At 39.5% G+C, this 21158-nt stretch overlaps 1 protein-coding gene across 1 annotated transcript in view; it reads left to right on the forward strand.

Annotated features, from left to right (window-relative positions):
- Positions 1-18412, forward strand: part of LOC133624476 (coiled-coil domain-containing protein 40-like) — a 41004-nt gene extending 22592 nt beyond the window's left edge. The window contains exons 10-19 of the mRNA XM_061988053.2: positions 3079-3322; positions 3388-3570; positions 4360-4605; positions 4684-4897; positions 4992-5161; positions 5265-5356; positions 5467-5581; positions 13801-13989; positions 14064-14222; positions 18055-18412. Of these exons, the coding sequence (XP_061844037.2) occupies positions 3079-3322; positions 3388-3570; positions 4360-4605; positions 4684-4897; positions 4992-5161; positions 5265-5356; positions 5467-5581; positions 13801-13989; positions 14064-14222; positions 18055-18315 (1873 nt within the window). The 3' untranslated portion in view covers positions 18316-18412. The remainder of the gene's footprint in view (positions 1-3078; positions 3323-3387; positions 3571-4359; positions 4606-4683; positions 4898-4991; positions 5162-5264; positions 5357-5466; positions 5582-13800; positions 13990-14063; positions 14223-18054) is intronic.
- Positions 18413-21158: the final 2746 nt, after the last annotated feature.

The raw sequence follows: 21158 nt of genomic DNA on the forward strand, positions 1-21158 counted from the left end.
CTAACCCCTCTTCCACCGTGCTGCCTGATTTAACTAATCGCACTCAAATTCCAAACGACTCCTTTGGAGCAATTTTGGAAGAAGGCAAGACTTAATATTGCCGCCGTGCCTCCATGGTTTGATTTCAAATTTTTAGGACTTATGAGGATCCCAAACACAAAAAACACGTACGATTAATTTAAAAAAGTAGGTTTTGCATATTAGGACGCCTTTAAGCAAAATTTACTGATCGATGCTCTGTATTCCACATGTCATGTATGTATACAGTACAGGCCAAAAGTTTGGACACACCTCCTCATTCAATGTGTTTTCTTTATTTTCATGACTTTGTACATTGTAGATTGTCACTGAAGGCATCAAAACTAGGAATGAACGTGTCAGAATAATTGCATATAAGTTATCACACAACTTGTTTGCTTGCAGTTCAGGTTGTTATGCGTGAACACCGGTGGCCCTGGTTCATACTTGCCAACCCTCCCGGATTTTCCGGGAGACTCCCGAAATTCAGCGCCTCTACCGAAAACCTCCCGGGACAAATTTTCTCCCGAAAATCTCCCGAAATTCAGGCGGAGCTGGAGGCCACGCCCCCTCCAGCTCCATGCGGACCTGAGTGACGTGTCAGCCTATTTTCACGTCCGCTTTCCCACAATATAAACAGCGTGCCTGCCCAATCACGTTATAACTGTAGAATGATCGAGGGCGAGTTCTTGGTTTCTTATGTGGAATTATTGTTAGGCAGTTTCATTAACGTCCTCCCAGCGCGGTAACAACACACAACAGCAGTCACGTTTTCGTCTACCGTAAAGCAGTTCGTCTGCCGTAAACAGCAATGTTGTGACACTCTTAAACAGGACAATACTGCCATCTACTGTACATGCATATGTGACAATAACATCTACGGCTTTTAGAGAGTGCAGTGCACAACTGCGCACACAACAAGGAGACGAAGAAGCATAATGCATCAACAGAGAGGGTAGGGTGTTCAGCATGGTTAGAAAAATAGTGACAGACTTTAGAACAAGGATGGACAATTCAACCCTTAACTCAACAATGAGTAGATGCGTGTTATGTGTGTGTATATGTGTAAATAAATGGACACTGAAATTCAAGTATTTCTCTTATTTATTTATTTATATATATATATATATATATATATATATATATATATATATATATATATATACATATATATATATCAGTGACGTGCAGTCACTAGAGGCAGGTGAGGCAGGGCCTCACCTGCCATCATGGAAAGAAAAAAAATGTAAAAAGAAAAAATAATAATTAAATTTTTATATGTATCCAGTGATTATACTATGGAGTTATTTTCCATTTAACTTCACCGGTTTTAGATCATTTTTATTGAAAATCGCTGAATTTTCACATTTGCCGTTCAAATACTGAGAAGAGACGGTGCGGTGAACAGCAGCCAGTTGAGGCACGTCACTCAGTGCCTCACCATGGATTCCGGACTCGGCTAACTGTTGGCCTGCTGTGCAGTGAGACTGTATTGCTATATGAACTATATTATACATTTCCATAGTTTAGTTAGCTGAGGTATATAATGTACAGTGTATTTTGTCAACAACGGTATGTGTGTAACGTATTTCTTGTGCTGAGCGATCATAAAACGGCTGCAAAAGACGCACTGGCTGAGACTCCAGTTACCCCGCCTCCTGCACCCCCGCCGTAGAATTGTTGTATCAACTAAGGCCCACACTTAAACTTTACACGTGCAAGATTGAATCTATTTAAAAAAGTTATTTCATAAGAAGCCAAAAAGTGCAAAAACAATAATGTTCGTGTTGGAGGAGTTGTGAATGACTGCAGGGCCACAACATTGGGTACACCTGCAGATTGCAGGTGTATCTAATTCACAACTCCTCCAACACAAACATTATTGTTTTTGCACTTTTTGGCTTCTTATTAAATAACTTTTGTAACCTATTTTCATGTGCTTTCCTCTTTGTGATGTTAAGTTCCTGTTATGCGCTGTTATACAGTATATGCCTTGAGCTCTTATTTTGAAGGCGCTAAGAGCGGAAGTGATGTGACACGGAGTGGAGCGGAGGTTTTTGAAAGAAGATAAATAAAGTGGTCCTCGTGTAAACTGGAGCCTCCGTGTTTGTTATTTTGTAGTTTCATACAGTATAGGCGACATTTATAAACCCTCGGTTACACTTTTTTAAATAGATTCAATCTTGCACGTGGAAAGTTTAAGTGAGGGCTTTAGTTGTGGACTTCATTTATAAGTAAAGGTAAGACCATAATAAATTTTTTTTTTATTAAATGTGCTTTTTTGTGTGCTACAGTTTGTATGTGTAAAGTTAAAGTTAAGTTAAAGTAGCAATGATTGTCACACACACACTAGGTGTAATGAAATTTGTCGTCTGCATTTGACCCATCCCCTTGTTCACCCCCTGGGAAGTGAGGTGAGGGGAGCAGTGGGCAGCAGCGGCGCCGCGCCCGGGAATCATTTTTGGTGATTTAACCCCCAATTCCAACCCTTGATGCTGAGTGCCAAGCAGGGAAGAATGCTGGTATGAGCTTTTAAACATAACCCGTTAACTGCTGCCAATCAAATGGTGAATAAGATACTCTTTAGGGTTCATATGTTTGTAAATCTGACTGATGAAGTCAGTGCCTCACCAGCCATCAATCTCACCGCACGTCACTGATATATATATATATATATATATGTATATATATATATATATATATATATATATACATATATATATGAAATACTTGACTTGGTGAATTCTAGCTGTAAATATACTCCTACCCTCTTAACCACGCCCCCAACCACGCCCCTATTTTGAAGAAACTAGAATATAAAACATGTTTTCAGTTATTTCACCTTTTTTTGTTAAATACATAACTCCACATGTGTTTATCTATAGTTTTGATGCCTTCAGTGACAATCTACAATGTAAATAATCATGAAAATTAAGAAAACGCATTGAATGAGAAGGTGTTTCCAAACTTTTGGTCTGTACTATAAGTAAACCATCAAATACACACTAGATCTCACAAAACACAAAAGGTGAAGCTATACATCATTCCCTTTTCCCACAGCATGGCGGAGCACCAAGTAATCATGCTGGACAAAGCGATTGAAGGCAGCAAGAAATCCATTTCTGAGCTGCAGGAGAAGAGCGAGACTCTCACTATGCTGCTAAACTGTGCCCAGATGGACTGTGAGGTCTCCAAAAAGATGATGAGTCAGAATCAAAACCAATACGAAGCTGTGCAGGCCCAATATGGCATCTGCAGCCGTGCCCTGGGGGAGACAGAGCGCACCCTGGCAGAGTTCACTAAGGTAGACTGTAGACTTCTCAGAGGCCAGCAATGATTTTACTAACATTCTGCTCTCAATTCATTAAGGAGGACAATGGTCTTCAAGCTGAAGTGACTGACCAAAGGAGAAAGCTTGAGAAAAACAAAGAGAAGCACCTGAAGTTAGAGGACAAGATTATGACCCAAATGCTGCAGAAGCTCATGGATAGCAAGGCTGCTCAGTTCTATCAACGGCTTACCAACAAGACAGCATCTCTCAAGAAAGAGAAGGTAACGTTAGTTAGAAGCAACAATGAAATTGGGGGCAGATTTATTAGATCGCAAATAGGGCAGGACAATTTTTTTTTCAATTCAGTTACTTTAACTGTAGTTAATTTGTCAATGAAGACCATTTTATTTTAGTTGAGAAGCTACATCACATGATGACACCTGCAGGTTTTCCTGGGTCTGTACTCCCAGTGGCAATACCCATCCTTTAAGAAATTTGACCTCTTAAAGCTCATCGAGAGAATGCTAAGAGTGTGCAAAGCCGTAATCAGAGCAAAGGGTGGCTATTTTGAAGAAACTAGAATATAAAACGTTTTTAGTTATATCACCTTTTTTTGTTAAGAACATAACTCCACGTGTGTTAATTCATAGTTTTGATGCCTTCAGTGACAATCTACAATGTAAATAGTCATGAAAATAAAGAAGACGCATTGAATGAGAAGGTGTGTCCAAACTTTTGGCCTGTATTGTATATAATTCAATTCACTTCACAGTACATTATACTGTAACAATGTCTATTTCTCTCTATGGAAAAAAAAACAACGCCGCCAACACTGATTGTCGTTTATAGGCAAAATCTATCAAATGACATTTGAGTATGAAAATCCTAAGACATTCCTTGTTTATGGTATCTTGAATATATATTTATATGTATAATTCAATGTAATATACATGTATATATTATCATTAGTTTTGCTACTGATTTATTGCTCCTTAACAAAGTCATCACTCTCTGTGTCCTTTACATGAAAAATACAAAGATGACCTCTCATCATTTCCTGTCTTTATTAGGCTTATCAGCTGTGGCATTTGGAGAGTGAAGTAATGGCAACAACATTGGAGAGCAATGTGATCAATGAGAAACTGGAAAACTTATCCCGAAGTCTAAAGGAGCTTGATGAAGAGATCACAAAGTACAACAAGGTGGTTACATCTACCAAGGCTGACAGTTTTTCGATGGATTTACTCATCTCACAGAAACAGACCGCCATTGTAAACTACAACAATAAAATCTATCTCATTGGAACTAACACTGGGGTAAGAAATCTTGACTGTTTATCTGGAAAGTCATTAATCAATATGTATTGTAATACACACATGTGCATGTGTTCCCAGCATGGAGACCTCAGTCCTTTGCAAATAAATGTAGAGGGAATAAAGTCTCAGATTGAGAAATTATCTGAGAAAATCAAGAATGACCAGCAGCTCTGGCTGAAGCATCAAGGAACACTCGTGGGACTGATCCTTGACATACAGGCACATAGAAAGGAGTACAACAAATCGCAGGCAAAGTTCACTGTGATCCGTCAAAAGAAGATTTATCTGGAGCGTATGTCATATTTAAATGAAGCAACAATTCACTCAGATAAAGTATGTACTGCACTGCTAGCAAAATGTAATTGCTGATACATACTTACTTAAAGGTCAGTTTGAGACGATGCACCATGAGGAGAGTGACTTGGAGAAGAGCAGTGAGATGCTTCAAAGAGACCTGCTGAAGCTCAACACTCTTCTCAGCAAGAACACTCAGTTGTGTCACGCTTTGGAGCAGGAGAACTCTGCCATGCAGTCTGACTTTCTTCACAAACTCAAGGCAGGACCTTGCTGCTCACACTCATTTCAATTTTTTTAACTAGTTATTGCCAAATGTATTTACAAAATGTATATAAATAATCTTACATATACCACCTGTTTAGGATGCTGACCGGGAGTCCATAGAGATGGCACTAAAACTGGAAAAGACTCAGGAGGAAAAAGAGAAACTCTTCACCGGTCTGTTGGAGACCCAGTCAGTTTCTTGCTCAATTCATTTTTTTTCAATTAGCTTAAATTACATTACCTTGATAGATTTTTAGGTTTCAGCAACGGCTATGTTTGTGTTTTTGTTTTCCATAATAGGCATCATATCATGCTATGGGAAAAGAAGACCCATCTTATGAAAGAAACACGTTTAGTTGTGGAGGAGAGTCAGGAAGATATCCAGATAATTAAGAATGACATTCACTGCATGGAGGTAAGTACACTCCTCCTCCAGTCGAGATATGTCATGGACTATAATTTACTATATTGCCAAAAGTATTTGGCCACCCATCCAAATGATCAGAATCAGGTGTCCTAAACACTTGGCCCGGCCACAGGTGTATAAAATCAAGCACTTAGGCATGGAGACTGTTTCTACAAACATTTGTCAAAGAATGGGCCGCTCTCAGGAGCTCAGTGATTTCCAGCGTGGAACTGTCATAGGATGCCACCTGTGCAACAAATCCAGTCGTGAAAGTTCCTCGCTCCTAAATATTCCAAGTCAACTGTCTGCTTTATTATAAGATAACGGAAGAGTTTGGGAACAACAGCAACTCAGCCACCAAGTGGTAGGCCACGTAAACTGACCGAGAGGGGTCAGCGGATGCTGAAGCGCATAGTGCAAAAAGGTCGCTGACTTTCTGCACAGTCAATTGCTTCAGAGCTCCAAACTTCATGTGACCTTCTAATTAGCCCACGTACAGTACGCAGAGAGCTTCATGGAATGGGTTTCCATGGCCGGGCAGCTGCATCTAAGCCATACATCACTAAGTTCAATGCAAAGCGTCAGATGCAGTGGTGTAAAGCATGTCGCCACTGGAGTGATTAATCACAATTTTCCAACTGGCAATCTGATGGACGAGTCTGGGTTTGGATTTTGCCAGGAGAACGGAACATTTCGGACTGCATTGTGCCAAATGTGAAATTTGGTGGAGGAGGAATTATGTTGTGGGGTTGTTTTTCAGGAGTTGGGCTTGGCCCCTTAGTTCCAGTGAAAGGAACTTTGAATGCTCCAGGATACCAAAACATTTTGGACAATTTCATGCTCCCAACCTTGTGGGAACAGTTTGGAGCGGGCCCCTTCCTCTTCCACCATGACTGTGCACCAGTGCACAAAGCAAGGTCCATAAAGACATGGATGACGAAGTCTGGTGTGGATGAATGTGACTGGCCTGCACAGAGTCCTGACCTGAACCCGATAGAACAACTTTGGGATGAATTAGAACGGAGACTGAGAGCCAGGCCTTCTCGACCAACATCAGTGTGTGACCTCACCAATGTGCTTTTGGAACAATGGTCGTAAATTCCTATAAACACACTCGGCAACCTTGTGGACAGCCTTCCCAGAAGAGTTGAAGCTGTAATAGCTGCAAAAGGTGGACTGATATCATATTGAACCCTATGGGTTAGGAATGGGGTGGCACTTCAGTTCATATGTGAGTCAAGGCAGGTGGCCCAATACATTTGGCAATATAGTGTATGTCATTGACTATCATTTCTTTGGAATGTGTGCTGTGATATTGTCATTGTCAGGACCTGTTATGTCAGGCCTGATCCTATTTTGTATTGTTGTCCTGGATTTACTGTTATTTCCTGTTTTGCGCTCTTATTTTTCTTTCAATTACAGCTTTAATTGCTTTGCTAAGCTTGCACAGCTTTCCCTGTACTTCCTGTGCACTTACCTGCTGCACTCTCCTTGTGTTTTGAGAATTATACGTTGCCTAGCGCAGTGCTTGGATTTCCTGTTCCTGCCTACAGCACTAAGCCTTCTGGGTAATGTAGAATACAAACATTTAGAAACACATTTTTAGCAACCTCTCTACCTAGTTTCCATCCATCCATCCATCCATCCATCCATCCATCCATCCATCGATTTTGTACCGCTTGTCCTTTTCGAGGTTGCAGGGGGTGCTGGAGCCTACCCCCACTCATTTACAGGTAAAAGCCAGTAAATTAGAATATTTTGAAAAACTTGATTTATTTCAGTAATTGCATTCAAAAGGTGTAACTTGTACATTATATTTATTCATTGCACACAGACTGATGCATTCAAATGTTTATTTCATTTAATTTTGATGATTTGAAGTGGCAACAAATGAAAATCCAAAATTCCGTGTGTCACAAAATTAGAATATTACTTAAGGCTAATACAAAAAAGGGATTTTTAGAAATGTTGGCCAACTGAAAAGTATGAAAATGAAAAATATGAGCATGTACAATACTCAATACTTGGTTGGAGCTCCTTTTGCCTCAATTACTGCGTTAATGCGGCGTGGCATGGAGTGGATGAGTTTCTGGCACTGCTCAGGTGTTATGAGAGCCCAGGTTGCTCTGATAGTGGCCTTCAACTCTTCTGCGTTTTTGGGTCTGGCATTCTGCATCTTCCTTTTCACAATACCCCACAGATTTTCTATGGGGCTAAGGTCAGGGGAGTTGGCGGGCCAATTTAGAACAGAAATACCATGGTCCGTAAACCAGGCACGGGTAGATTTTGCGCTGTGTGCAGGCGCCAAGTCCTGTTGGAACTTGAAATCTCCATCTCCATAGAGCAGGTCAGCAGCAGGAAGCATGAAGTGCTCTAAAACTTGCTGGTAGACGGCTGCGTTGACCCTGGATCTCAGGAAACAGAGTGGACCGACACCAGCAGATGACATGGCACCCCAAACCATCACCCAACCATGCAAATTTTGCATTTCCTTTGGAAATCGAGGTCCCAGAGTCTGGAGGAAGACAGGAGAGGCACAGGATCCACGTTGCCTGAAGTCTAGTGTAAAGTTTCCACCATCAGTGATGGTTTGGGGTGCCATGTCATCTGCTGGTGTCGGTCCACTCTGTTTCCTGAGATCCAGGGTCAACGCAGCCGTCTACCAGCAAGTTTTAGAGCACTTCATGCTTCCTGCTGCTGACCTGCTCTATGGAGATGGAGATTTCAAGTTCCAACAGGACTTGGCGCCTGCACACAGCGCAAAATCTACCCGTGCCTGGTTTACGGACCATGGTATTTCTGTTCTAAATTGGCCCGCCAACTCCCCTGACCTTAGCCCCATAGAAAATCTGTGGGGTATTGTGAAAAGGAAGATGCAGAATGCCAGACCCAAAAACGCAGAAGAGTTGAAGGCCACTATCAGAGCAACCTGGGCTCTCATAACACCTGAGCAGTGCCAGAAACTCATCCACTCCATGCCACGCCGCATTAACGCAGTAATTGAGGCAAAAGGAGCTTCAACCAAGTATTGAGTATTGTACATGCTCATATTTTTCATTTTCATACTTTTCAGTTGGCCAACATTTCTAAAAATCCCTTTTTTGTATTAGCCTTAAGTAATATTCTAATTTTGTGACACACGGAATTTTGGATTTTCATTTGTTGCCACTTCAAATCATCAAAATTAAATGAAATAAACATTTGAATGCATCAGTCTGTGTGCAATGAATAAATATAATGTACAAGTTACACCTTTTGAATGCAATTACTGAAATAAATCAAGTTTTTCAAAATATTCTAATTTACTGGCTTTTACCTGTATATATTTATTTAACATTTATTTATTCAGGGTAAGACAATTAAGAGACAGCCGTGAGTGACAGCTATGAACGCCAGCCTTTTTATTCAGACGGACAAGCAATTTTTATTCCATATAGTTAGTACTGTATTTGTAAAAAATACATACATTTAAAAATATATATATATTTTAAACCACCAATAGTAACATAGGCTATCTAATAGTGTTCTTGTTATATTTATTTGTTTAAAAAAAAATGTTTTACTTTGAGCAAGTAGCAAACATTCTTTTTCAATTAGGGTTGCAGAAGTTAAATTGTGCAGCAATCAGGCTCTTTTCTTGTTAAAATTTTGCGCCCAAGAAACCAGGATGTTTATTTTTTTCTTTTAAGATAAACATTTACAAATTGGGCCAACTCAGGTTTGTCTTTAACCATGCTTTGATAACGCTTCTCTTCTCCATCCCATTACAATCTATTGTATCCATGCATTGTCATCTTTTGATGAAAAGCACTGATGTTTTTAATTCTTTATGAATGCTTTCACTTCAGCAGAACTGCAATCATAATGTATACTCAGTTGTTACTATTCTTTTCTATTGTAGTGAGTTGAAAAATGGGAAGAAATGACGAATAGAATGGATCGTAAACAAAGTGTAGCTGCAGTGTTTATGGACCTAACGAAAGCATTTGACACGATTACCCTTTTTCGTTGGTGTGGGGGAAAAAATCCCCTCACTACGCAATATGGGTGTTAAGATAGTGTTTATTATTTATCTATACATAGTGCAATCGTTTAGCACGCAATATGAATAGCAATAAGAAATATTTATTAATTTTTTCACATTTGTGAAGGCACCATTAATGCTGAAAGGTACATACAAGTTTTGGAGCAACATATGTTGCCATCCAAGCAACGTTATCATGGACGCCCCTGCTTATTTCAGCAAGACAATGCCAAGCCACGTGTTAGAACAACGTGGCTTCGAAGTAAAAGAGTACGGGTACTAGACTGGCCTGCCTGTAGTCCAGACCATGTCTCCCATTGAAAATATGTGGCGCAATATGAAGCCTAAAATACCACAACGAAGACCCCGGACTGTTGAACAACTTAAGCTGTACATCAAGCAAGAATGGGAAAGAATTCCACCTGATGAGCTACAAAAATTGGTCTCCTCAGTTCCCAAACGTTTACTGAGTTTTGTTAAAAGGAAAGGCCATGTAACACAGTGGTAAAAATGCCCCGGTGCCAACTTTTTTGCAATGTGTTGCTGCCAGTAATATTAATGATTACTTGCAAAAAAAATTACGTTTCTCAGTTTGAACGTTAAGTATCTTGTCTTTGCAGTCCATTCAATTGAATATAAGTTGAAAAGGATTTGCAAATCATTGTATTCTGTATTTATTTACAAATTACACAACATGCCAACTTCACTGCTTTTGGGTTTTGTAAATGTGCCCGTTACTACATTACATAAATATTTACAGCATGTATATAAAACTAATGGAAGTGTTTGAATGTTTTTTTAAGAGCTTTTATATGCAGAATAGAGCAACTCCCATAAGCTCCAATGTAAGCAGACTTTTGATCACAATAATTTACTATTTAGAATGTTGTGGTTGGCGGTAAGTCAGACCCCAAAGCAGAGAGAGTAGACGGGATGGACCATGAACAACTAATTTAATAAATAACAAAAAGCGCACTACAGGGAGTGGTAAAAAGTACAACTGAAAGTTGCCGGTGACAAAAGGCCACCGGGAAGCTAACAAAGTAGCAAAGGAAACAAAGTGCAAATAAAAGGCCAGGCTTACTGGTTAAAGCTCAACAAGAAGTCTTTGGGAGAACACATGCTATTAAGAAGGCAGCAGAGATGAGGAGACACACACGACGCAGGGGAAGACAAGGTGAATCATCTGGCGTGGAACATGTCTCAGTCCGCAGCTGGCCTAACTGCAATTGGCCCCAGGTGTGTTGCAGTGGCTCTGCCCAGGAACTCCAAAAGAGGGCAACTGCAAACAAAAGAGAGTAAGAGCAATACAGGGGCCACGTGACATAGAATGCTTTAAAAAAAAAAACAAGAAAAAACATGTGTTCCTCTCTTACATAAGGATTGTGAATGATAGGCAAAACTCCCCCAAAAAAGTGCAACTCCTCTTTCACTCATTCATGAGAATGTTATTGTTCAATGTGTTTGTGATACAAATTGAGTACAAGAAGTAAACAAACGTGTTCAAAATTGGTATGAAATTGAAAAGGGGTAGAAATAAATAAGATATTCTTTTTCCTACCCCTTTTTGGACAGGTTGTAATAAGAAACTGGAAATATCTGATGTGATATATTGTAACTAGAGATGTCTGATAATGGCTTTTTTGCCGATATCCGATATTCCGATATTGTCCAATTCTTAATTACCGATTCCGATATCAACCGATACCAATATATACAGTCGTGGAAATAACACATTATTACCGTATTTTTCGGACTATAAGTCACAGTTTTTTTTTCATAGTTTGGCCGGGGGTGCGACTTATACTCAGGAGCGTCTTATGTGTGAAATTATTAACACATTACTGTAAAATATCAAATAACATTATTTAGCTCATTCACGTAAGAGACCAGACGTATAGGATTTCATGGGATTTAGCGATTAGGAGTGACAGATTGTTTGGTAAACGTATAGCATATTCTATATGTTATAGTTATTTGAATGACTCTTACCATAATATGTTACGTTAACATACCAGGCACGTTCTCAGTTGGTTATTTATGCGTCAAATAACATACACTTATTCAGCCTGTTGTTCACTATTCTTTATTTATTTTAAATTGCCTTTCAAATGTCTATTCTTGGTGTTGGGTTTTATCAAATAAATTTCCCCAAAAAATGCGACTTATACTCCAGTGCGACTTATATGTGTTTTTTTCTTTCTTTATTATGCATTTTCGGCAGGTGTGACTTATACTCCGAAAAATACGGTATGTCTAATTTTGTTGTGATGCCCTGCTGGATGCATTAAACAATGTAACAAGGTTTCCCAAAATACATCAACTCAAGTTTTGGAAAAAAATGCCAACATGGCACTGCCATATTTATTATTGAAGTAACAAAGTGCATTTTTTTTTTTAAACATGCCTCAAAACAGCAGCTTGGAATTTGGGACATACTCTCCCTAAGAGAGCATGAGGAGGTTGAGGTGGGCGGGGTTGGGGGGTTCTGGGTGTTTGTTCTGTTGTGTTACGGTGCGGATGTTCTACCGAAATGTGTTTGTCATTCTTGTTTGGTGTGGGTTCACCGTGTGGCGCATATTTGTAACAGCGTTAAAAGTTGTTTATACGGCCACCCTCAGTGTGACCTGTATGCAGGCCCGGCCCTAACCAATCTGGCGCCCTAGGCAAGATTTTAGGTGGCGCCCCCCCACATCGGCAGTGAAGTGTATATACTCACAAGAAACCGAATAGCTTTGTCTTTGACCTTTTTTTTTTTACTTACAACCAGAGGTGGGTAGTAACGCGCTACATTTACTTCGTTACATCTACTTGAGTAACTTTTGGGATAAATTGTACTTCTAAGAGTAGTTTTAATGCAACATACTTTTACTTTTACTTAAGTATATTTATAGAGAAGGAACGCTACTTTTACTCCGCTACTTTTATCTACATTCAGCTCGCTACTCGCTACTAATTTTTATCGATCTGTTAATGCACGCTTTGTTTGTTTTGGTCTGTCAGACAGACCTTCAAAGTGCCTGCCTTACTGGTGACGTTTCACTTCGTTCCACCAATCAGATGCAGTCACTGGTGACGTTGGACCAATCAAACAGAGCCAGGTGGTCACATGACCTGACTTAAACAAGTTGAAAAACTTATTGGGGTGTTACCATTTAGTGGTCAATTGTACGGAATGTGTACTGTACTGTGCAATCTAATCATAAAAGTTCCAATCAATCAATCAAAAGTGTGAAGGAAAAAATATACTTTTTTTATTTCAACCGTACATCCCGTCAAAAGCCTCAAGACTGACCGCACATGAGGACATTCTTGTCTTCACAATAAAAGTGCCGCTCCATCGCGCTAGCTATTTATTGATTAGCAATTGCCGAATCATGTAACATTAGCTTAATGCTAAAAAGCCAGGTTACTATCACATTCTGTAACAGACAAATAATTTCATGTAGGCTAACGTTACCTACCTGCTACCTCTGTCTTTTCTTGTTTCTCCTCCTCTTCTTTTCTCTTTTTTCTTCCCTGGGCACCTGACAGTTTTGGCCGTTTTGACATCTTGTGTTGATTTTTTGATGTGGTGACGTCCAAAAAGAGTCATGATACGGGAAGGGGGGTGGCGTAATGTTGTAACAAATAATATTTCTATTAAATAGGCTTTAATTTGCATTTTAATTAACGTGGGATTATTTTTTGTATTTAGAAATAATAGTACCAACTTTTTTTTTTTTTTTTTTCTTCAACATTTGTGGCACTGGCGTGGCGCCCCCTGATGGACGGCGCCATTAGCATTTGCCTATACGGCCTATGCCACGGGCCGGCCCTGCCTGTATGGCTGTTGACCAAGTATGCTTGCATTGACTTATGTGTGTGAAAAGCCGTAGACATTTTGTGACTGGAAAGGAAATGCCTTTAAGGTTTATTGGCACTCTGCACTTCTCCCTTCATCCGTGTACACAGCGGCGTTTTAAGAAGTCATACATTTTACTTTTTGAAACCGATACCGATAATTTCGGATATTACATTTTAAAGCATTTATCGGCCGATAATATCGGACATCCCTAATTGTAACGATATATTTTATTATACCATGGCGGCATATTTTTTATACAACTATGGTGACCGACAGGGAGACCGAAACAATGAGTTTGTATTGTTTTTTTCTGTGTGCTAACAAGAGGGTGGCTTTATGTGTTTATTATCTTTACAGCGGCAACTCCACCAGCTAATGAAGCAGCGCCAGCAGCTGCAAAGGGAGAGTGTATCCGTGGTGGAAAAAAGGGGGAACATCATTGAGCGCAACAAGGCCCTGGCCCGCAATGCTAAAAAGCAAATTGCCATGGCAAAGCCACATCAAATGAATGAAGGCCTGCGGCGCAAAGTCAAGGAAACACATAAGGTGATAATTGTAGGTTTTTTTTTAATATATGCATGATTTATTGTACAATTGCCTTACATGATGTATGTTTTTAGCAAGTGAAAGAGTGTGAGCATGAGATAACGGGACTGCAGGAGAGCAAGGTGATCCTGAGCAACACACTTGTGCAGCATAAACAGCAACTGACTGACCTGTCTGGCACCTGTGATGTCCTAGAGGCGGATTTAACAAATAGCAGGGACACCAAACACATGGTATGGAACTACTGTGGTGGGTTGCTACAAACCATTTATGCCACTGAATGGCCATTTTTGTTTGAACTGTTGTCAATAATGCAAAAGATTGTATAACTGACCATTGACTTTGCACCATTAACATTTTTGAAATTCAGTGTTTCCCCAGCCTTGCAGGACGCAGGGTTTGACTTTAATCGACTCAAAAGTTGCACACACATGCGCGTCCACACCTCATCATCGACAATCGTCGTTTTCCACACTTTGAGCCTCATTGAGCTGATAGAACATATAAGAGGTCACCTGTAATAGATTTTAAATAACATGCAATGTTGAAGTCATTTTAGCTCGGGGGTCGGCAACCTGCGGCTCTTTAGCCCCGCCCTCGTGGCATTTCATACATGTTCAATAATGTATGAAAATAGAAAAAGATGGGGGGGAAAAAAAAAAAATAGGCAGCACGGTGGTACAGGGGTTAGTGCATGTGCCTCACAATACGAAGGTCCGGAGTAGTCCTGAGTTCAATCCCGGGCTCTGGATCTTTCTGTGTGGAGTTTGCATGTTCTCCCCGTGACTGCGTGGGTTCCCTCCGGGTACTCCGGCTTCCTCCCACCTCCAAAGACATGCACCTGGGGATAGGTTGATTGGCAACACTAAATTGGCCCTAGTGTGTGAATGTGAGTGTGAATGTTGTCTGTCTGTGTTGGCCCTGCGATGAGGTGGCGACTTGTCCAGGGTGTACCCCGCCTTCCGCCCGATTGTAGCTGAGATAGGCTCCAGCGACCCCAAAGGGAATAAGCGGTAGAAAATGGATGGATGGGGGGGAAAATATATTTTTGTTTTGATATGGTTTCTGTAAGAGGACAACATTACCTCCCTAATTGTTAGAAATCCCACTGTTTATGTTAAACATAATTCTCTGATGAGAGTATTTGGCGAGCGCCGTTTTGTCCTACTAATTTTGGCGGTCCTTGAACTCACCGTATTTTGTTTACATGTACTACTTTCTCCGACACTGCCACAGAAAGACATGTTTTATCCTCTCCTCCTTTTTCTCATTTTGTCCACCAAACGTTGTATGCTGTGTGTGAATGCACAAAGGTGAGCTTTGTTGATGTTATTGACTTGTGTGGAATGCTAATCAGATATTTGTTTACTGCATGACTGCAAGCTAATTGATGCTAGCATGCTATTTAGGCTAGCTGTATGTACATATTGCATCATTATGCCTCACTTGTAGGTACAAACCCCGTTTCCATATGAGTTGGGAAATTGTGTTGGATGTAAATATAAATGGAATACATCCCATCCATCCATCCATTTTCTACCGCTTATTCCCTTCGGGATCGCTGGGGGCGCTGGAGCCTATCTCAGCTACAATCGGGCGGAAGGTGGGGTACACCCTGGACAAGTCGCCACCTCATCGCAGGGCCAACACAGATAGACAGACATTTGCAAATCCTTTTCAACCCATATTCAATTGAATGCACTACAAAGACAAGATATTTGATGTTCAAACTCATGAACTTTATTTTTTTTTTGCAAATAATAATAACTTAGAATTTCATGGCTGCAACACGTGCCAAAGTAGTTGGGAAAGGGCATGTTCACCACTGTGTTACATGGTCTTTCCTTTTAACAACACTCAGTAAACGTTTGGGAACTGAGGAGACACATTTTTTAAGCTTCTCAGGTGGAATTATTTCCCATTCTTGCTTGATGTACAGCTTAAGTTGTTCAACAGTCCGGGGTCTCCGTTGTGGTATTTTAGGCTTCATAATGCGCCACACATTTTCAATGGGAGACAGGTCTGGACTACAGGCAGGCCAGTCTAGTACCCGCACTCTTTTACTATGAAGCCACGTTGATGTAACACGTGGCTTGGCATTGTCTTGCTGAAATAAGCTGTGGCGTCCATGGTAACGTTGCTTGGATGGCAACGTATGTTGCTCCAAAACCTGTATGTACCTTTCAGCATTAATGGCACCTTCACAAATGTGTAAGTTACCCATGTCTTGGGCACTAATACACCCCCATACCATCACAGATGCTGGCTTTTCAACTTTGCGCCTATAACAATCCGGATGGTTCTTTTCCTCTTTGGTCCGGAGGACACAACGTCCACAGTTCCCAAAAACAATTTGAAATGTGGACTCGTCAGACCACAGAACACTTTTCCACTTTGTATCAGTCCATCTTAGATGAGCTCAAGCCCAGCAAAGCCGAAGGCGTTTCTGGGTGTTGTTGATAAACGGTTTTCGCCTTGCATAGGAGAGTTTTAACTTGCACTTACAGATGTAGCGACCAACTGTAGTTACTGACAGTGGGTTTCTGAAGTGTTCCTGAGCCCATGTGGTGATATCCTTTACACACTGATGTCGCTTGTTGAGGCAGTACAGCCTGAGGGATCGAAGGTCACGGGCTTAGCTGCTTACGTGCAGTGACTTCTCCAGATTCTCTGAACCCTTTGATGATATTACGGACCGTAGATGATGAAATCCCTCAATTCCTTGCAATAGCTGGTTGAGAAAGGTTTTTCTTAAACTGTTCAACAATTTGCTCACGCATTTGTTGACAAAGTGGTGACCCTCGTCCCATCCTTGTTTGTGAATGACTGAGCATTTCATGGAATCTACTTTTATACCCAATCATGGCACCCACCTGTCCCCAAATTGCCTGTTCACCTGTGGGATGTTCCAAATAAGTGTTTGATGAGCATTCCTCAACTTTATCAGTATTTATTGCCACCTTTCCCAACTTCTTTGCCACGTGTTGCTGGCATCAAATTCTAAAGTTAATGATTATTTGCAAAAAAAAAAGTTTATCAGTTTGAACATCAAATATGTTGTCTTTGTAGCATATTCAACTGAATATGGGTTGAAAATGATTTGCAAATCATTGTATTCTGTTTATATTTACATCTAACACAATTTCCCAACTCATATGGAAACGGGGTTTGTATATTTGAACTCATTTACAGTAATTGTATGTCCTCTGTGTATTTAATGTATATTTGCATATCTCATGACACATTATCTCTATGTAATATTGGCTGCCTCTCTGGTAGTTGTTTGTGTTCCATGTTGTTCCAGACCACAGCAAACGTAACCCAGCTTGCATAGATTGTTATAAATCCATTAGAAGAAGACAGCCTGCCATTTCCTTTAACTTGGACACACACATCTATGCTTTTGGCCATTCAAAGACAGTCATTTCCAGGAGTTATCTCATCCTCTGAGAAGCCTTCATTTTACTAATGATTTCCAATGTTGTAAAAATGTGTAGAATAAATATTACATTTCAACATTTTTGTCAACAAAGACTTGTGTCAGCCTGCGACACATAATCATTTTGATAGTAGGCTATTATAGCTAATACAGACACTTACATCATGTGTTGCCTTCATTGTATCACTTATAAAAGGCTTTTAATTGTTTGCGGCTCCACACAGATTTTGTTTGTATTTTTGGTCCAATATAAATCTTTCAACATTTTGGGTTGCCGACCCCTGGCTTAGCCTATTGAGAGATGCAAAAGTGAAACTTAGATATAACGTTCTCCTATGCTGCCACAGATACAAGTATATTTATTTTTTAACCTTTCTTCTATCACTTTGTCCTTGTTCCAAAATGCTGGCACTTTATGTGAATTCTTAAAGGTGAGCTTTGGTGACGATATGACGTCTGTGTTCCATGCTAGGTTTGCCAGGTGCAACGAACCATTTTATATTTTTGACAGACATTCTTAATTTTATTCAATCAACCATACTGTGGAACTTTAGGGGCCCCAGTACAACATCCTCTACTTTGACGCCTCTGATCTTAACGACAACGATTTTCCACTTCCTATGTAGGCTCATGCCCACCTGATGGACTTTCAAAGAAAGGCCAAGAAGCTGCAAGAGGTGACTGATGGCGAGTACCAACCATTATCCTCCAGCCAATCGGTGGAAGCAACAATGCAGAGCCAGATGGATCGTGTGCGTGACATGAGCAATATTATTGCTAGTGTGTGTGAGGAATATGCCCACCATCAAGCAGCTCTCCGAGCTCTGTCTCTGTCATTGGCAGCAAGCACTCACACCCTTCTGAAGCAGGAAGTCATCTGCGGGTGAGAATAAACGGTAGACCAAGAGTATGGAATTACTGCAGTATATATATGTATATATACATATATACACATATAGATATATTTATGTATATGTGTGTGTGTACATACTGTGTGTAATATATATATATATATATATATATATATATATATATATATATATATATATATATGTTTATATATACATACGCATTTATGTATGTGTATATATATATATATATATTTGTGTGTATATATGTATAAACCCCGTTTCCATATGAGTTGGGAAATTGTGTTAGATGTAAATATAAACGGAATACAATGATTTGCAAATCATTTTCAACCCATATTCAGTTGAATATGCTACAAAGACAGCATATTTGATGTTCAAACTGATAAACTTTTTTTTTTTTGCAAATAATCATTAACTTTAGAATTTGATGCTAGCAACACGTGACAAAGAAGTTGTAAGTGCAAGTTAAAGCTCTACTATGCAAAGCGAAAGCCATTTATCAACAACATCCAGAAACGCCGCCGGCTTCTCTGGGCCCGAGATCATCTAAGATGGACTCATGCAAAATGGAAAAGTGTTCTGTGATCTGACGAGTCCACATTTCAAATTGTTTTTGGAAATATTCGACATTGTGTCATCCGGACCAAAGGGGAAACGACGCAAAGTTGAAAAGCCAGCATCTGTGATGGTATGGGGGTGTATTAGTGCCCAAAGCATGGGTAACTTACACATCTGTGAAGGCACCATTAATGCTGAAAGGTACATACAGGTTTTGGAACAACATGTGCTGCCATCTAAGTGCCGTCTTTTTCATGGACGCCCCTGCTTATTTCAGCAAGACAATACCAAGCCACATTCAGCACGTGTTACAACAGCGTGGCTTTGTAAAAAAAGAGTGCGGGTACTTTCCTGGCTTGCCTGCAGTCCAGACCTGTCTCCCACCGAAAATGTGTGGCGCATTATGAAGCGTAAAATACGACAGCGGAGACCCCGGACTGTTGAACGACTGAAACTCTACATAAAACAAGAATGGGAAAGAATTCCACTTTCAAAGCTTCAACAATTAGTTTCCTCAGTTCCCAGTCATTTATTGAGTGTTGTTAAAAGAAAAGGTGATGTAACACAGTGGTGAACATGCCCTTTCCCAACTACTTTGGCACGTGTTGCAGCCATGGAAGTCTAAGTTAATTATTATTTGCAAAAAAAAAAAAAGTTATGTTGAACATCAAATATCTTGTCTTTGTAGTGCATTCAATTGAATATGGGTTGAAAATGATTTGCAAATCATTGTATTCCGTTTATATTTACATCTAACACAATTTCCCAACTCATATGGAAACGGGGTTTGTATATATACACACACATATATATATACAGTATATATATATATATATATATATATATATATATATATATATATACACACATATATTTATATATATATATATATATATATATATATATATATTTTTATATATATATATATATGTTTATATATACACATTTATGTATGTGTATATATATATATATATATTTGTCTGTATATATGTATATGTATACACACATATATACACATAAATATACGTATACACATACATATATATACACATATATATGTATGTATATATGTGTGTATATATACATGTAAATGTGTAAATATATGTGTATATGTATGTATATATGTGTATGTAAATATATATGTGTATGTATGTATATATGTGTGTGTATATTTATATATATATATATATATATATATATAATATATATGTATATATGTGTATATATATATATATATATATATGTATGTATATAGTGTGTGTGTGTGTAAATATATATATATATCAGTGACGTGCGGTGAGGTTGATGGCTGGTGAGGCACTGACTTCATCACAGTCAGATTTACAAACATATGAACCCTAAAGAGTATCTTATTCACCATTTGATTGGCAGCAGTTAACGGGTTATGTTTAAAAGCTCATACCAGCATTCTTCCCTGCTTGGCACTCAGCATCAAGGGTTGGAATTGGGGGTTAAATCACCAAAAATGATTACCGGGCGCGGCGCCGCTTCTGCCCACTGCTCCCCTCACCTCCCAGGGGGTGAACAAGGGGATGGGTCAAATGCAGACGACAAATTTCATTACACCTAGTTGTGTGTGTGTGACAATCATTGGTACTTTAACTTTACACATACAAACTGTAGCACACAAAAAAGCACATTTAATTAAAAAAACCGTTATTATGGTCTTACCTTTACTTATAAATTAAGTCCATGCGCCGCAACTAAAGCCCACACTTAAACTTTCCACGTGCAAGATTGAATCTATTTAAAAAAGTGTAACCGAGGGTTTATAAATGTCGCCTATACTGTATGAAACTACAAAATAACAAACACGGAGGCTCCAGTTTACACGAGGACCACTTTATGTACCTTCGTTCAAAAACCTCCGCAACGTGTCATCACTTCCGCTCTTAGCGCCTTCAAAATAAGAGCTCAAGGCATATACTGTATAACAGCGCATAACAAGAACTTAACATTACAAAGAGGAAAGCCCATGAAAATAGGTTACAAAAGTTATTTAATAAGAAGCCAAAAAGTGCAAAAACAATAATGTTCGTGTTGGAGGAGTTGTGAATTAGATACACCTGCAGTCTGCAGGTGTACCTAATGTCGTGGCCCTGCAGTCATTCACAACTCCTCCAACACGAACATTATTGTTTTTGCACTTTTTGGCTTCTTATGAAATAACTTTTTTAAATAGATTCAATCTTGCACGTGGAAAGTTTAAGTGTGGGCTTTAGTTGATATAACAATTCTACGGCGGGGGTGCAGGAGGCGGGATTACTGGAGCCTCAGCA

Source organism: Nerophis lumbriciformis, linkage group LG27 (genome assembly GCF_033978685.3).
Source record: "Nerophis lumbriciformis linkage group LG27, RoL_Nlum_v2.1, whole genome shotgun sequence".
In the NCBI taxonomy this organism is placed as follows: Eukaryota; Metazoa; Chordata; class Actinopteri; order Syngnathiformes; family Syngnathidae; genus Nerophis; species Nerophis lumbriciformis.